Source organism: Grus americana, chromosome 9, assembly GCF_028858705.1.
Source record: "Grus americana isolate bGruAme1 chromosome 9, bGruAme1.mat, whole genome shotgun sequence".
NCBI lineage: Eukaryota > Metazoa > Chordata > Aves > Gruiformes > Gruidae > Grus > Grus americana.
In genome coordinates this window covers 23226448-23245083 of record NC_072860.1, presented here as the reverse complement: position 1 = coordinate 23245083, position 18636 = coordinate 23226448, and the positions used below count along the sequence as shown (strand labels likewise).

Genomic DNA, 18636 nt, shown 5'->3' with positions numbered 1-18636 from the left:
CAATATCGGCATAAAATCGGAGTCATACATATGTGAATCAAGCATCGCATCTGAAAATGGGTCACTGAAGCATTTGTGTGACTCCCTTTTGTGCTAGACTTTTTTGATGTCTGGACAGAATGACAGCCTTTATGTGAACTTTATATAACAGGAAAATCTTAACAGATTACCTGGAGAATTTGCTGCTACCTTGGTAGCATTACTAAAAGCAGGCAACTGATGGAAAGGGCCCATGGCAATCAGTTCCCAAAGGCAGGAAAGGCAATCCAGAGCAGCTTTCCAAGGGAACACAGAGATGCCACATCTGGCTGCCTGCGAGCCTCGAGGTTGCAATGCAAACATCAGCAACGCCATTTCCAGCAGCACTGGCACCACTCCTCATTTACCCTGGGGGAGAAAATCCACCCCATCTTTTCATCCTGAGCTAATTTCAATTATTTGGGCTATGCGTTGCAGCTCACAGATTACAAGCAACTCCACCCTGTTACTCTGCCCTGTTGTGAATGGCATGGCAGATAACACCCATGCTCTCCGGATTTGAATAGTGCTCCTCTTTCCACAGTTCCTCTGAACAAAGCCAGGCTCACGGCAGCTCCTGTGGCCTTGCAGATACCACCCATACCGCAGTGTCTGCGACGCAGGAGCTACTGTCTGTCTCTGCTTGGTTGCCTTTACCCAAATGGGAATTTTCAAAGTGCCAAAGAGAGAGAAATTTTTACAACTCCAGAGAGAGCACCTCTGGGAAAGCAGCCCTTGCATGGCTCTGGACAACCACAATATGGGAAAAAATAATCACCGCAAGAAATGTCTTGATGCCTGGTGAAAAAGCACGAGATGAAAGGAAGATGTTTGTAAAGTTTTCTGTATATCATCCCAGCAAGACCAGGATACAGTTTTAGACTATGACATATATGTATCTTAAAGAGAGACTCCAGGAGAGCAACCTTAAGCCAGGCTGTCCAGGATCAAAGTGAAGACAAGCGGCTGCCTGTGGTATTAATGTTAACACAGGGGTAGGCATGCTCAAGTAAAAGGAGTGTCTAAAACATGGTTGGATTTGATCCATCCAGGAACAAACGATGGTCCCCTTGCAATGGCTGGAGGCTGTAAATACCCTCCAGCACTTACCAGAAAAAAGTTGTTCCAACAATAACTGAACCCTGCAGTCAAAATACATTTGCTTCCCCTATTTGAAGCCAATCCTCTCCATAGGTAATTTAAATAGGCCACAAATCCCAGTTCAACCTTTTTGCCCATTAACTTGCCTTACCGTACCGGGTGGCTATGGAGCAAAAGTGTCACTGAACCTGAGTATAAAGGTCTTGCTTTTAAACAAGTTCCATTGTGAAAAATATATTTGCTTCAGGGTAAGTCCAGAAAATCACTTTCCGGCTGCAAAGAAACCACTAAAGAGTCTCACTGCTGCAAACACAAGCAGATATTTGACCACATCGGTTCTGCATTGGAAAAACAATTACACAGTTGTGTCCATTAAGATATTATTTTGCATCACACCATATAAATGCCCCGGAAGACTTTCACTGCCTTGTTAAGAACAGGTTACCTGTGAGCTTTAAGAATCCTCTGAGCAATTGCATCTCCGATCTTGTTCCAGACAACTTTGTCATCAGCACAGCTAATAAAAAACTGGTTCTGCAGGGAAAGCAAGCAAAGCTACTGTCAGACACTGCCAGCGACCAACAGAAAAAAAAAAATTTGCATGTTTTATTTCAGACCAAGAGCAACTAAAGATAGCTGGGCTTTGTGTGCCATTTGAGTGGATCGCTGTTATTATTATTATTAAATGATTTGTGTGTCTGTGCTCATTTAGGGAATGAGCACTTTCCCTTATTAATCACAGTCCTTAGAAAGTTCACATAAAGAACACCTCAACAAGAAGCTAAAAAGAAGAAAAAAAGAGGAGAATAAGCATCTCTGTTCAGCCAGCGCTGAGACTCGCTCCGACACAGGAGGTTCCTGCAGCTCAAGGCTGCGCGGATGCGAGACCAGCCCTGCGTGCGGGAGGTTCAGGCACGCACAGGGGACGCTGCAAAGCCACGGAGGGGACAGGAAGATGATTGCACAGGCCCTGGAAGTTGCTGGCAATTTTGCAAAGATGCTCATAAAGGAGAGGTCTACCTTTTTCCACCTTGTGACCAGAAAGCTACCAGGGTACATACCCATCAGCCTGCTCCAAAGGCCCCTGAAGTCAATGGAAACAGCCCCTAAAATTCAGCGCAAATGCTGTATTGCTAAATTCACAATAAATTAAGACCCAACCTCAAGAAGTAGAATTACCCTCCTGATGGCTGCGAGCCCAGCCCAGAGCATCACGACCCTACTGCTTTCCCTCATTGCCACTCACTTCTATATATATGTAGTGCTTGCTGGTTTCTATCACGCTGACATAGGCACTGTAGATGGACTCCTCGTGGTATTTAATGCCGGCCGACCAGTCAGCAGCAGAACGGATCACCTGGAAAACAAGAGATGAACACCTTCAACTCTCCCCTGTCCAGGACACCGCAGTATTGAACTGAATTATTTAAGATGCAATGCTCTTCCCTGCACCGTTTGCCTGTCAGGATTTCACTGCATAAGGCAATACATGCAACATTTACCATTTATACTGCATTTGTAATAAGGAGAAAGGACGCTCAAAAATAGTATTAATGCTTAATAATGTTTTGATTAAAAACATAAGTGCCCTGTCCCATCGCTGCGTTACTGCCCCCTCCCACCTGAGCAGCTCTAGGTGCAATAGAAGCAGCACACAAGTCTCATTCTTGGTTAAGGTCTTATGATAAAGTGCTTTTAAAACAAATTTCCAAGTTTTAGGGGTGCACATCCAATCAGTGATCTCCTCTCCAGCACTTTTTAAAGCTGGTCTCCAGCTGGGGCAACACGGTTTTCCCACAACCAGGCAGTACATAATTATACAGCCAGTCTGATAACTCTGTCCTGAGCACTCGAGGTCATTTATTTCTTCTGCCAAATTCTTGCACAAGCCTACTAATTTGTGATGATACGACTTTTAAAATTCATGGCAGTTCAGCTGCCCATACTAATTGATTAATTTTTACTGGAAATTCATTTTTAAAATAGATACCATGAGATCCCCAGGGCACGTTCTCCCCCTGCCTCCTGCAGTTCTTGTGCAAGAGAGCCAGAGCAATATGAGAAACAATCTTTGTTCATGCTCTCAGCCACGCTGAGCAATCCCTGTGGCAGGCAGCTTCCCGTCCCCGGCAGCCAGAGATGCTGCGGCATCTCCTGCTCCCGCGCTTTGAGTCAAGAAGCAACGGCACTATGCCCTGAGTGACGTTTTCCTAGATGAAAATGTAGTTTTTAATTAAGTGTTGGCAGAGTACGTGCTCAGGGGAAATAATTACTCATGATTAGCCTCTGTTTTTAAATATTGTCAAGACAAAAACATTGAAACAATAGCCTTAAAATAGCTCACTACAGCCATTATACCAGCACTGGGGCTAGTCAGACACAGGACAAGATCTAAATGCTGAGGATCTGTGAAATGTGTGTGTCAGAATGTGCAAAATCCTGATCTCTTCCAGGGCTGAGCCACACTTTCCCCTGGAAATCCCTCCAATGGATTTCTTTTCATTTCCCATGTCCAGCTTCTGCTGTGCTCCATGTTACTCTGCCTGTCCTCCCGACATCGCTAACACCCTGAACTCTGCTGTCACATCGCCGTCACCATCCACCACCAAAGCAGGCTGCTGGCCGTGGCAAGGCCGAGGACTTTCAAGGGCTAATTAATTACCAGTTGTATACCAGTAGATAAGGACTTGGCCCTTTGGTCCAGGTGCTGAGTGCTGTAACCAAACCAATCCTCTGGTCTCCAGAACATCTCTGGACGTGGCACTGAGGGACATTGCCGGTAAGTAGCACACGACTCCTGAGCTAACCCCTTCACCTGGACAGGAGGAGTCCTCTCCCACAGGTCACCGAAAAACAGATCCTGCAGCTCTCCCCTCTGGCTGCTCGCTTGGCCAACGGGAAGGAGCACTCTGCAGCCTCCCAGGCTGAACGCCGGGTCACAGATGCTCGAGCAAGGGAGCCAGCCTGTATGCAAGGGCCATCACCATCTCTGCCGGTCCCGAACAACCGCCCTTTGCTTCCATAAAGCTCTGTGAGGTAACCCTGCTCACGCCCGTTTGGTTCTAGTCACCCATCTGGTTTGCAGATCCAATGCTGTGCGCTCCCACACGCCCCAGGCTGGGCGCTGCTGAAACCCCACCAAGCACCACGGCAGACAGAGCTCCTGAAGAAAATTCCACCGTTTGCATTAATAAGGAGAGAAAAACAACTTTTCTGGGTAGAAAGCAGGTTAATTCTTCTGTAGACACAGACCAGGTTGCAGCCTGGACAGGAGCTCGCAGCCCTTCCAGCTTCACCGGCACAGCCGGCGATGAGCAGCCACGCTGCCCCTTCCCTGCCTTTTGTCCTGCTGCGGTGAAAGTCTGGGGCCACAAAGCACATCCTGTGGGCTGGGGACCTCCAGCAAACGCCATCTGGAATTAAACTTCAGAAAGCTGCAGATTGCAGCTTCCTAGTGTACAAAGTACTGATAGTTAATCCTTTTTGGTTTGGGTTTTGTTTTTTTTTGCTAGTTAACTTTGTCCATGCTCCAAAGAGCCGCTTCTCTTTTCCAGATAAGCTGCTGAGCCCTGCACTGAACAAAGTAACTTCCACACCCTCCATTACAGCAGCAATAGCTGAAGCTGCTGGGGACAGGGAATAAATGTCCTTTTCTGAATTTGGAGCTTGATAGCACCAAAGCCCCTCGCTTTGAAAGATAAATTTACTGCTGGGAGACAAGTGTATTCCAAACCAGGGATGCCACCTGACGCAACAGCACCATCACTCAGGACCATCCCTTTCTAGCACCATGGCTTCCCAGCGCATCATCCACCTGCCCTTCCCTGCCTTCCTCTTCACCCCAGCTCCCCCCACACACCGGGCTGCCTGCTGTTACAGAACCATCATCCCTCTGCCCTCAACCCCCGAACAATGTGTCATGACTTGTCCTATAAAGCTGGCTCAGCATCACCCAAAAAGCTTACATCAGGTGCAACCTCAAGTCCGCGTGCGGAGGGAAGAAGAGGCGTCGGAAGATGCTGGCTGGGGCAGCACAATAGGTGGAAGGTGTTCCAGCTTGGACCTCCTCAAAATAAAGTTATTTTTAACCTGGATCATGTCAGCAGCCAGCACCGATCACGGCGCAGCTCTGCAGCCCCAGTGACAGATGAGGAGGTGGCAGGACAAGGCCACCAGCGTTGGTGGCTCAGCGGCCACCGCAGCAGCATCGCATGGCTGCGGCACGCACCCCAAGGAAACGAAGCCGCGGCTGTGGCACTCAAAGACAAATACACACCTTGAAGTTTCCCAGACAGGCCTTCCCTTACCACTGATGTTTTTCTGGACACCTCGCCTTTCCTGTCAAGGTATTTAAAGTGAGCTGGTGTCAAGCCCACCTATTTTCCTAGGGAGAAAAGGCCGCGCGCTGCCCAGCACAGCCCCAGCCCACCAGGGCTGGTGTCCTCATCCTCCTTCCAATCCACAGCAGCACCGAGTGCTGGGCCGGGCTTGTCATCCCTTTAACTTCTTTAACCGATACAATGGTAATAAGTTTGATGTTTGCTGTGGGCTAGTGCGTAAATCCTGAACAATGCAAGCTCTCACACAGACTTCAAAGAGGTAAGGGCGTCAGCCGTTGCCAGAGCATTAAATTTTCATTGCAATTACATCAGGAACTGGATATTGCCTCACCACGTCACATCTTTTGCGGCACTGGCTTTGGCTGATAACTGCAAACTCTGGAATGGAAATAGAGAGATGGAAAAGAAACTGGTACTGCCTTTGGCCATGGCTATTGGACTCTTGCAAAATCAACGCTCAATCGCATCGCTACTGTGAGCAAAGCCCGGAAGTTCAAACAAAAGAGGATGAGAGACCATGTCTAACCCACGGAGCTGACAGGCTCCTTTCCTCCTTCCCAGCCTGTACCTCCCCATCGTTTCCCACGCAGGCTGCATTCATCCTCCCTGCCCAGGGGAGAGACCCTGTCAGTGCTGCTCCTGCCTTCCCCACCCTCCCGAAAACGCTTTCCTGCTCCTCTCCTCTGACAAAGGAGAGCAAAAACAGATGGGACAATGATGTCAAAATCTGTTGCTGACAGGTCAGTGGCTTGGGCTTGCAGCAACGTTGCAATCCCCACAGATCCTTTGTGTTTTCCCCTCCTCTGATCTGCCCACAATTGAAGACAGATTTGCAAACAAGCTCAGAAACAAGAAAACCGGCACCCAGACTTTCTTCAGTCACCTCATAGCCAAGGACAGTCACTGGATTTTACCTCACGGCAGTAACTTCTGCCTATAAAGTCCCTACACAGCACCAAAATGGGGATAAGGTTAGTTTGGCTGGTGGGCAACAAAAGGATTCAGGAACAACATTGCTCTAGTTTTTCTGAACAAAAAAGTTGGTGAAAGATTTTTAGGCTATCTGCTTATTTCTGTGTCGGGCTGTGCCACCGAAAGGAGATGTGAGCACCTGCAGCCCTCCGCTCCGAAACTAATATATTGGACGGGCAAGAGGTTGATATTCCTGTGGCTGCGGGAAAGGAGGAACCACGCAGGGATACCACGATACACACCCCAGGAGCCCCAGAAAGAGGCAACCAGGAGGAGGGGGGTTCAGATCCAGGCTGCAGGTCTCCTCCCCTCTCCCCACACCCTGCAGCAACCAAACCCAAAACCTTCATCTGGAGGAGAGCCCGAGCCGCTCACTGACCCACAGCGCGGACTTGAGGGATGCTCAGGGCACTTGTGTCACCCGGGACCGATGGATACCAGGCCAGCGTGAGCGTTATGGAGGAGACCGCCAAAATCACAGTGCGCGCATGCAAAACCATGCCTCGGAGCTCGAGGAGATCATCCAGAGATCGTAACCCAGCTGCAAGCAGCCCGGGGCCAAGGGACCTGCAGCCAGGCAGGGTGCACCAGCCTGGGCAGAGGAGCCACCCTCATTGCTTCCACCACGCTTGGTGCCGCAAATGCTCTTCTCCCTGTTCTCCCTCCTACCGGGAAGGCTGGTACCTCGCAGGGCAACATGTTCTCAGCCTAATATCGTATGGTTTTATTTGTCTGGCTATACGCAGGGCTGGGCTGCCCTGGCAGGTCTCTAAAAGCTGCGATTTGACATAAATTAGAAATGAGCAAGGTAGTTTCAAATTAATAATTTATAACACGAACTTGCTCTCTTTGCTGTTCATGGCAGCACTGACAACAGCCCCTCGTTTCCTGGAACATATCAGTTATTTATAATGCCCCAACAATGTCGTGACGAGGTTAGTTTTCAAACAGCTCACCCACCCCTCAGCATCGGTGTACGCAGCATTTAGCGCTCGCTGTTTGAGCTTCATCCTCCTCTCCCACGGGCCGATGCCCTGGAGCCATCAGCTCTGCAGTACAGAGCGCAGGAAAGTGGGACCTAGGCTGTGCTCAGTTTAGTTTCTCCTTTGGGAACTGCTTCCAGTTCTGGAATCAGTAGAGCTTAACTTTCTGCTACAGCAAACCCCATGATTTAGAAGTTGAGGCTTATCTTGCGGTCAGAGCGCGCTCGGGGAGACAAGCCCCCTCACTTCCATGAGAACAAAATTTCCCAAAAAAGCTGGTGTCAGGGACACAGCCGGGGAGGCACTTACAGCCACAGGGAGGCATGGTGATGCCTGAAGTGAGACTATTTCTCAACAAGCTGCGAGCATTGTTTGGGAGGCTGATTTAAAACCCAAGATCCATGACACAAGATCCCCGTGCCGGCTATCCCTCACACCACGCGGGGAGGAGCAGACAATGCCCTGGCAGCCCACAAACCCAGAAAAATGCATCTTGTTACACTAAGCTTCCCCAAGCATTGCTGTCATCTGGGTGGACCACTCCTTACGAAGGCACAGGCATGCATTTTTCCTGGTTTTGGTCTAATTGCTCTTATTTCATACTTCTTTCACCCACAGAGACACACAATTGTTTTGCCATTTCAGCACAACTATTTTGACTTTGTATTCTTCAACACGGCCATGTTTCTGCTGCCTAACAGTAGTATTCAATATATGCACTCAATATAGCTAACAGCGTTTTAAATATAAGTATCTTGACGATTATGACTGTGAGGATGATTGTCACAAATGAGACTATGGGCTGTCTGTGCAGAACTGCAGAGGACCCACCGGGCTGAGAGGTTGCATGATAAACTGTAGATGAAGCTCAATGCAGAAGGCAACAGCCCGGAGACTCCACTTAACGCCGGGCTCTGGCTGACCACTACCTGTCTGAGTGAGGTGTCGGGGGCTTGGTAGATTGCCCCAAGATCTGGGATAAATATTTAGTGGGCAACCTCAACCCATCAAGCCTTCCCAAAACATAAAACCCAAGTGTTAGGTGTCAGAAGAAGAGTAGCAAAGACAAAACAGAAGGTTACACAGCTATGCAAAGTCATGGTGTTCCCACAACTTGAGCACTGCATAGAGCTTGGTTCTCTTACCTCAAAGGTGGAGTATACTCTACTGAAAGAGTTGCATTATTTTATTGTAATTGAGGATCTGGCCACCTATTCTATGAGCTAAATTAAATAAGAGTTTTTCATTTTATAATTTAAAGTTCTGCAGAGGGTCTGTCAGGCATCGACATTTCCTGCTGGAAAGATGAAAACAAGCTCTCTTAGGAGTATGTGAGCAGCAGACCATCAGCACCCACCTGGACTGTGGCAGGAACAGCCTCGGGCACCTGATACTTCAACTCATTAGCAGTTTGCTGAGATTTTGGCAACAGGAATGGGTAGGACAAGGATCGGTATTTGGGCTTCATAATCTGCCCAGGGGAAAAAAGAAAAAAACACCAAACCCTTTAAGAGACTGAAACATAACAGAATAACATAAAAAAATGATAATGCATGCCCAGGGTGGGCACGTGGATGAGGCAGGGGCTGTATTTATTTCCGTGCCCCCAGCAGCGATGCCCGCACCCCACCTTGGTGAAGTTCCAGCGCTGGATGAAGTGACGGGCGACATCACGTGCAGCTTTGCCATGCACCACAGAGGAGATGTCGTGCCAGGGCATCCTTGGGGTGGTGTATCTGTCAATGAAGTCTATGGGACAGGAAAGCACGTTTGGACCTCAGACAAAGGAAATTAATGTGGAAAAGAGCAGAGATGTCCTCCTCAGACTGAAGTTTCTGGGACACGGCACCAAGGGCTATGCAGATTAATTTAGACTTATCATGCAATTGCCAACAGCCCAAGTCCATGGACCATAATGGCATAATTGGCCCTAGAACTTCTCAAAGGGAGTTTTGCTGCGTCTTCCTAGCAGCCAAACCAAAATAGCCTCATTACCTCTGGCTCAGAAGCATGAAAAACTACGATTGAGATTGAAAAGATGCGGAACAGGGTTTAGGGGAAAGGAATGACTTCCTGGGTGCAAAGGCTCTTACCAGCAAAAGGTTTGTCAAGTTGAACCCAGTCTTTGAAGACGAAGTTGCAATAGTCTTTTCCATGCCAGAACCTGGTTTCCCCAAGCAGCTCGCCAACACCCGTCTTCAAGCTGCGGATGGATCCTTTATCTGTCACAGGCAAATAAGATAACAAAACAAACACTCCAAAGTCATGGCTGTCCATTGCACACCACTGGCGAGAGACTCACTGCCACGGACAGACATTGGTGGGACCTGCCAGTCCCAGATACCTGAAGCTGTTTTCTCCCTACCCTCCCCGTTGCTTTCAAAGGATGCATATTAGAATTTTTTCTTTGCTATTTTAATATTTTTTTATACAATCAGGACAGGTTATATATAGGAGCTTGTTACAGAAATGAATTCTCTCTACATTAGACTAAAAAATTGCCCTATAATCATTTGTCTTTCCACAATCCTGTGACATCTCAATGTTAGCACATGGGACTCCACTCCCAGCTGCGACTGACCTTAGTGGATATACGTACAGGAATATCACATATATCATCTACTTCATATATTTTAGAATACTAATGAACTAATTCAAACTTCTCTGCTAGAGGGCTTATGATTTTAATTCTATAGCAGGGTGTATCTCCTGTCTTTACTAACTAGAATGAGATCATTAAAAAACTCATGGTCCCTCATTAAATATCCTGGGGTTTGTTTGTGGGGTTTTTTGTTTTTCCAAATAACAATGTTATCTTTTGATACAATTTTTACATGGTGAACAAATGGATCCTGAATTCCAAATTGATGGTGATTAAAATGGTTTAAAATACTGTAGACAGGGATATAGCTTCATAACAGGATCCTTGTTTTAGAGCGCATATTTTGGGTGAAGAATGAACTCTTTTTACTCTCTCCTAAGAAAACCAAAAATGTTGGCCTAGACCATAAACATTTAACTAGCGTTATTTCCTGATCCTGAGAGCAGCCTTCATCTACTGTTCCAAATACTAGTGCAGGAATTACACAGCTACACGCCAACAGCAGAAGCCTTCTCCTAACCCAACCACATCACCAGGCAACCACGAAAACCCTTTAGTACTTTCAATAGTCAACAAAATACACGTTGGCAGCAGTGCAGCAAGACTAGTTTACACAAAGCAAGCCCTGCCAGCACTGCTGTAACCCCACCGAGCTGAGCCAAGCCATGCCAAAAATGCCATGCGGCAGGTATGCACCTTGGGAAGCATGAGTTTCTAGTGAGAGTCCAGGTGGAGCTGGGGAATCGCTGACTCTGCATGCTCCAATGTGAATGGGTGGGACACGCCGTCCGGCCAAAACACTCTTCGTGTCCTGATCACTGTACACTGACTCATGAACAAGCATGGGATGACCACAGGGGTGACTGCGCTTCATTTCCATGAAGCAAATGCATCTGTTCCTTGTCACCTGCCACTACTTGGCAATCAATATTTTATAACTGGCAATTCACGCCTTAGAGGAAGACGTTAGCATGATGAAGATGTTGAAGAACTGCTCCTTGCTCTGTACTAGCACTCAAAGGCATCTCAAGGAAAGAGGTCCTTTCAACATCAGTCCAAAGATCAGAACTGCTCAGTGCTCATAACCACCCAACTCCTTTCTCAGTCAGGTATGCTTTCATTAATTTTAATAAGGGGGAAGAGGGGGGCCCCACTCTTCATCCAAACACAGGTCTGGCAGCAGCCACTTCGCTGTTTCCTCTCTCTGTTTGCATTTGGCTTTCTGCATCAGGCTTACTTTAAATTATCCAATGCAGAATTTCCCAATTGCAGTAATAAGCCCTTTCCTTTACAGGAGGAGAGCTGCTGAAATCATAATTTACCAGAATCAGGGCTACTTCCTCAACTGTTCCCTGCCATCATTGCAAATTTCTTTGGATTTTTAATATATTTTTATTGTTGTTGGTGGTGTTTTTTTAAAATTTTTATTTATGCTGCAGTTTTTGAAGCTTCTGGAGAAGGCTCTTCTGCCAGGATGTCCTCAGAGGGGTGGCTAAGGATGCTGGGGAGAACAACAAGCAGTGAAGGCTGATCCTGGCACCCAACCTAACTCTCACCATAGTTGTAATGCAAAAACATCAGCAGCTAAAGCCTGAAGGGGTCTGCACCTCTGCCTTCCTCCACTTACCCTCCTGAGGCTCAGCGAGCCCCTGTTTGGATTCACTGTGGTGATGGAACATTTTCAGATGGGGCTTTAAACTCTGGATTATATTCGGTTGACTTCTAGTGGGGTTACAGTAACCTGCAGAAAGTCAAGATGCTCTATTTATGGCAAAAAGGCACGTCCACTTCTGCTACACCAGCGTCCCATCCTGCCTGAAGACACCTTGCATGACAGGACCTCAAACGAGACGTCAATTTGCTGAAACTACAAGTGACCAACAGGCAAAGGACCAAATTTGAGACCCGGCTGGTTTTAAACCGGACAGATATACTGAAGCAGCAAAGCCATGAGCTGACTGCAACCAAGGCAAACGATGCTCCAGCAAGGATTCCTCCAGCCAGAGGCAGGAGTAAGCTCTGCAAGGAGTGACGGAAACTCAAATAAGTTCCCACCTTGAGCAAGGTGCAGCTTCAGGAGCTGAGGACTTGAGGAACAGATTTCAGGAAGGACTCCGTGCTGGAACATATGTCAAGCTGATCCTTGTAATTTTAGCTTTGAAGCTGCTTTTAATGTGGGGAATTAAAAGCTGCATTCAAATATTCAACTGTTGAATAGTCTCTCCTCTCTAGTAAGTGGGTAAATTTGGAATATTTCCATTTAAGTGAACTGATTTAAACCTAGGTAACACGAGCCTATGAGAAGGGATAACCACATTCAGAAACTGCCTCGCTTGTTAGAATAAGTACAAGTTGAAAAATGAAAGATTCAATTCTCCCTTGAAGAACAAAAATTTTCCAGCAGCATAAACATTAGGTATCACGTACACCGTATCCTATCATCTGATGGCTCATTACAATTGCTAATTAACTAAATGCAAATCCACTTAAAACTTTTCTTGTATATTTTGCAGTGACACAAATTTACATATTGACTAACACATAGTTATTATTCTGATAGTTAAGAAATTCACCAACTTTCCTTCCTTACAAAGAACATATTACCCTAGAAATTATGTGAATCTGCATGTACATCCACCCACCCACCTCCACACATGCTTTATATACGTTGTTTAGTTGAAAAACATTACTTACTGGATTCACTGTCTATGCTGCTGACACTGTCAGCATGGTGCATGCCGTGTTTATGGAGATGCTTGTAAATGCTGAACCTTGAAAACTTTTTGGGTTTTCCTATTCCTTTCATTTTTGATGTGTCTGGGACATCATCAGCATTTCTCTGGAAGCAGTGGCTTTCTGGGGACAGCGCTTGAGACTGCAGGGGAATACGTTCAGATGACTCCGCTGCAGACTTAAAAGACACAGGACATTGCTGCAGGTGATGTACGGACACGTTCCCCTTTAACTACAGGTGATCACGCATATCAATGCTCAGGAACAACCACGAGCCGAATTTTGCTCCGTGACAAAGCCACACTTTGGTGGGAACTACTAATGCTTTTGAGGGAGAGAGTCTCTACCGAGGAGGCACTTGACAGAAAAACCCCATTAATACTGGCAGCACATTCTTCAATCCCATAAATTTACTCTGGATTATTACTCCCCTTGAAATTATCACAACCTTAGGCCTCTAAATTTTTTTGGGATATCTGGTTGCATACAGAGCCAGGTTAGCAGAAGCAAGCAAGGCACCTGTGAGGGCCTGAGTATCCAGTCCAGAGCACTCTGTGAGTGCTCACTGTGCATTTCCAGCTAAGTTTTATTAAGCATGCAGCCTTGAGACTGCTGCTCCAAGCTCCAGGGGAAACCCAGCTGTCTATCTCTGTGTCCTACCAAGGGCTGGTCAGGGTCTAGCCCTAAAGAGTCACTTGATGCTCAGATACTTCCTCCTTCCCATTACTATTCCTTTTTAAACTTCCTAAACCCAACCCTAAGCTTAGAAGTGGGCACAGCTCGTTCATCCCCACCGCAAACCTGACACGTAGATGTTGAAGGTGGCCACCAGCTGGAGCGAGCTCACTTACTGCCAGGTTGGTCGTTGACACCGACTTCACTGCCGTCATTCGTTTGACGCTGCCAACATCAGTCAGGCGATGCTCGTCATCATCCCACCTGCCGTACGCCAAGTCGATGCCACCCACAAATGCCACGGATTGGTCAACGATAACGAGCTTCTCATGGTGAGCCCAGAGGTACACGGAGGAGGACACGTGGTCTGGGTGTCTCATCACCTGGGGAGAAAACCAGCACTCATGCTCAGTGTCATTGCCCAATTTACATCCGTCCAGCCAGAGAGCTGACCAGCTTTTTTTTTGGCTGCTCAGGGTGATGGTGAAACAACAGAGTTTTTAGAAGATGCCTCCACACAGAACGGTGTAATTACTGAAGCTACATGACTTCCCCCTAGTTGGGCTCAGCCTCACCGGCAGGCAGGTGCTTCCCCACGATGCGGGTATTCCCGAGCAGCAACGCTCACTGATGTTGGGATAGGTCACGCTTACAACAACAGTGTTCATAAGAGAGCTATAGTCAAGGAAACTGTTTCAACAAATAAAATCATGCTTTCAGTAGAGCTATAATAGCTGAGCTGTCAAACACAGAGCCTGCTCTAAAAGAAAACAACATATTGGTGATCTGACTCACTTCTCCGGTTGTTGCCACTACATAAGTGAAATGAGAAGTTGGCTGTTTTTTTTCCCCCATTTAAAATCAGCAAATTGTTTGACATTTGTTTATGAGATTCTTTTTGACATGTGTTTATGGCACAGTAACTTCTATATCTAAGCATTCAGTATATAGTTGGTTGGGTTTTTTTATGTTAGAGGAAAGCCATTAGACTAGCTTCCTGGGGAAAAAGATAGAGAGTTTCACCTGGCTGCTCCCAAAATCAGTTACACACATAGCATATATCTTCCAGTTACACCTTCGAGTCTTGCTGTGAAGATGATGGTGAATGGATGCTTCCCTTCACCATGGCAACTGGTCAAGTTATAAAAAATCTATTATTCTAGGAGTTTGTCACCCTCATGTATAACATATATCTTATTGCTCAATAAAATGGATGTGTATCTAATTTCAAGAGAGTGGATCTAGCCTTATCTACTAGTTCATGTGCCAGAACTTGTTTTCTGCTCGGTAGCAGAGCAGCAGCGAACCAGCACAGGAGAGCGCAATGCTGTTCATTTACGATGGAAACATAAACATCCAGTGGTGACTCTTGTCATCTATATACATGAACAGAAATGCTGAAGTGAGACAACATTCTCAAACTGTAACTTTCCGTTTGATGTAACCCCATTAACTTGTCACATCAAATATGTTTCTTGTGAATTAGATGAATAGTTGCTTTGGCAAGTCTAAACTAAGCAATTTTATGTTCAATTATAACCTAAAGAAATGAAGTTACCAGATGTGGTAATTACTGTATGGGCGATGCTTGTACTCTCAGACTATTCCCACTGCAATGGTGGGAATCACTGTTCTTCCAGCTCACACCTAGAAACACTGAGGGTCAGCACTAGCCATCAAGAACAAATGAATGCAAATGTCATCCATACGACTGCCCGATGAGCCGTTACCTTAATGTTTGGATGGAGGCGCATGAGCGTCCGCTTGCTATATTCACTGTTGATCCCTAGGGCAAGCTCCACCTCTTTGTACAACATAACGAAAATTCTCACTCCTTGTTGCTGTCAGAAATAAGAAGAAACACAGGGTATGCAGATATGTCAATGGATACAGCCCATTTCTGAAGCGAGGAAAAGCTGAGGCAGTAAGCACGTTGTGCCTGCAGACAGAAATCCAGGCTGAGGTTCCTTGGCCTTGATTACGCTCTTCCAGATCTGCCACTGTGATCCCACAATATGCGAGGACCTGCCCCGCTCAGGAAAACTGTTCAACCTCCAGAGAAGGGCTCAGTACCCAGATTTGTGTGTGAAGAGCTGAGCTACACCAAGGCCTACCAACAGGTCGTTCTTACAGTAGCCCCTTTAAAAAATCCTTTGAGGTAAAATTTTGCAAATGTGATTCACTCCACATATAATAGCATTGCACACATCCGCTGAAATTCAGTTTTCTGCTGTTTCACAGTGCCCTGATGTTTGCCTCCAGTTAAAAACCTCCACAGGACAACGATACCAGTGTAGTCATATGGACATCCCTCTCCCAAAGGGGATGCAACCAACTCAACACCAACAAACGAGTTCTATTGGTAGAGCTAAACATGCTCCTTGAATACAATGAGCAGCGCTCAAAGGATGGTGCTTTTTGTGACTAGAATGGTATCCGCAGGAGGGTTTCTAAGGGCACTTGTTAAAGCACTTTCAAAACTGCCAAGTACCTCCCAAACCTCAGCAGATGCTGGCCACACACTGGAACTGCTGCTGTAAATCAGCACAGCTTCAAATCTTGCAGTGGAGCTTAAACTTGGGACCTAAACTTTCCACAGCCTTTCAAGCTGCTATTCCCACAAAGTTGCTACTGCTAGCTCGAGCAGTCTCCAACTTGTGGCGGATGTTCTGCTCCCCGCTGCGCCCAGAGAAGCCCAAGGCAGCGCTGTACATACATAAAGGACGGCCTTATCCTGATACCCAGACACCAGCTTGCCAACCGCCCTGCCGAATCACAGAAACGCCACAAGTGAGAGAGCAGGCAAGTATTTCCAGGAATTAACCTTAAAACACTCCTCACTCTTATAAGGTATTTATAGCCATAGGAAAATCCACGTCAATGTGACAAAGCCAAATTCTTCCATCCAGTGAGCATGCCCCGTGGCCGTTTCATTTGCCAGAAAATACGACTACTTCCAAATCAGCAACAGTCAGACACAAAAAAACTCTATTTTTTTCTAGGCACACAGAGCGGGTAAGGACTGTGACGACAACTAGTTCGGAAGGGAAGGGGAGTCAAAGACTACTTCAGGACATCCACCTGGACTCCTGACCTTCTACGACACCAAGAGTTCAAGAGACTTCCCCAGCTGTGCTTCTCTTCCTGACTTTGCTCACATGGGGCAAACTACCAGTTCTGGCACTGGTGTTATCACGGGTTGGGTGAACAACTGAAGCACAGCCCACGTTCATAAACACCTCACACTCAGCTCCTCTGCCTGGCTCGCTTGGCTCCATGAAACATGTTCTCTGTAGCCTGGATTCACATGTGTTACTGGAAAGCAGAGTACAACCAGCAGCAAAATAAAATGTTTCCTGAAATGAAAACGCTTAAAGAAAAGAGAAACAGAGCTAATAGCTGCAGCTGCTTGCTCATATCTCAAAGCGCTGCAGAAGAAAGGAGAGGATGCAGCAGCACAGAGCTTTGCACAGGAATCCTGACCAAGAACGCCAGAAAAGGCACCAGGTCAACAGCAGGTCTGAGCTTTTCTGTTCAGGAGGAACAGCAGAGAAGGGAAAAACAGAGGGAAAAAAGCCTTATCGAGGTTGTACAAGCATTTGCTTACTGAACACGAACATTTATTAACTCAGATAACGTGGCAATGCAAATAGGAGTCCAAGTCCCTGAGTCATGTTTATCACCTCCCTGTAAACATGTTGAGCATCTCAGCCCAGCTCTGGGGAACGTGTTGCCGCTTGTGTTTGTACACTTCTTTTTAATGCTTTGCTGAAGCCCTTTCCCCACATCCCTTCTCCACATCGATGCACCAGGACCCTCATGACCAGAGTCTGCACCTGAGAAGGGACAGGCAGGGAGGGCACAGCGGATCTTCCTCCTTTTAGTGGCCACAGGTGCCATGAGGATATAGAAAGGGGTGGGTAGGAACAAAGACAACCAGGAGACATACAGGTAAGTAAGAGCCAGCTACCAAAAAAATAAAGTCTTTTCTAATCATACAAGTTATCCTTGGAAATAACAACAATAACAACAACAACAATAATAAAAAAATCACAAAAGCCTTTCAGGCTTTGGCCTTTCTTATGCTCCACTAAAATTCGTTATTACCAAGGGTGGCAGCCGTGAAAGAACTATGGCAAGAGCAGCTTTGGGCAGCCTGGCCCGGGCAGGACAAAGGCAAGAGGGGCTCCGCCAGGGATAACGGGGCTGGGGGACACTAGGATGATGTTTAATGTCAACAGGCACATCTTTACTACAGCAAGAACGTCAGTTCTTTGCTGTTAGCTGTAACAAGGACCTATGTAATGTATCAAGTATGGAAAACCAGAAGAGAAGGCTCCAGTGAATTAGCATGAACCTCTGGATGATACCAAGTGACTTTTTGCGCTAATGACATCCTGATTTTCTTGGAAGATTGATGGTATCTTTCATAGCTTCAGCTCTGAAAGCTGCAGCACAGACACACAGTACATGGTAATGCCAGACAGGATCTGCACAACACAGGAATGTACAAACCACCTACCAAGAGCCACCACAAAGTGCTTAGTCCTTCCTACACCTCTAAATTATGTGTGTCACCAGGAAAGCATCCAACAGCAACAGCTCTTTGCCCCCACCAGGAGCTGGGGCAGTTGCAATGCAAGGCTGACGCGACCCAAACCCGAGGACTCAAAGGGGCAATCAGAGGCTCTACCCTTCTGCCTCTGAGCTCCTCCAAGCCCAAACGGGGAGCAAATCAAAACACGTGGTTTTCCGAGGCCATCTGAAATGAGGCTTGGCCAGCTTTACCTCTCCTCCCTACCAAAATAAATGGTGCAAAGGCTCCAGTCCCAGTATGACCTTGTAACTGGGAGGGCGCACGGGGTTTTCTGCAGAGAGAAGGTTAAGGGTGGAGCTCACTTACTGCTTTCCGCTTGAGGATGCAGTCCAGCCTCCAGCGATTTCCTTCCACAACGGGTCGTTTCATGAAGATTTCTGGGCTCAGCCTAAGAAAATAAAGGGGTGGAAAAAACACAGCATATGTAGCCTGCAAACAAAGCACTGGCCTAAATAATCAACTCTATATAAACTTTTTTGATTTCTTTGCTTACAAAGTGGATGTGAAGGCTCATGTCCCAGAGTGATGCATTCTCCAACATCATGCTCTTTGTTTTTTTAATAACAGAGCATTACAGAGGGCAGGGGACGTGCCCAGCACATTCATCATAGTGTT

At 46.7% G+C, this 18636-nt stretch overlaps 1 protein-coding gene across 4 annotated transcripts in view; it reads right to left on the bottom strand.

Annotated features, from left to right (window-relative positions):
* Nucleotides 1-18636, bottom strand: part of PLD1 (phospholipase D1) — a 66035-nt gene that overhangs the window by 13052 nt on the left and 34347 nt on the right. For 2 of the 4 annotated variants that reach the window (XM_054834923.1, XM_054834924.1), the window contains exons 12-21: nt 18328-18409; nt 15155-15265; nt 13601-13807; nt 12711-12927; nt 11644-11757; nt 9508-9636; nt 9045-9163; nt 8772-8885; nt 2366-2476; nt 1565-1653 (exon numbers count right to left, since the gene is read on the bottom strand). In XM_054834923.1, the coding sequence (XP_054690898.1) occupies nt 1565-1653; nt 2366-2476; nt 8772-8885; nt 9045-9163; nt 9508-9636; nt 11644-11757; nt 12711-12927; nt 13601-13807; nt 15155-15265; nt 18328-18409 (1293 nt within the window). The remainder of the gene's footprint in view (nt 1-1564; nt 1654-2365; nt 2477-8771; nt 8886-9044; nt 9164-9507; nt 9637-11643; nt 11758-12710; nt 12928-13600; nt 13808-15154; nt 15266-18327; nt 18410-18636) is intronic. The other 2 variants (XM_054834925.1, XM_054834926.1) reach the window with 2 other exon arrangements.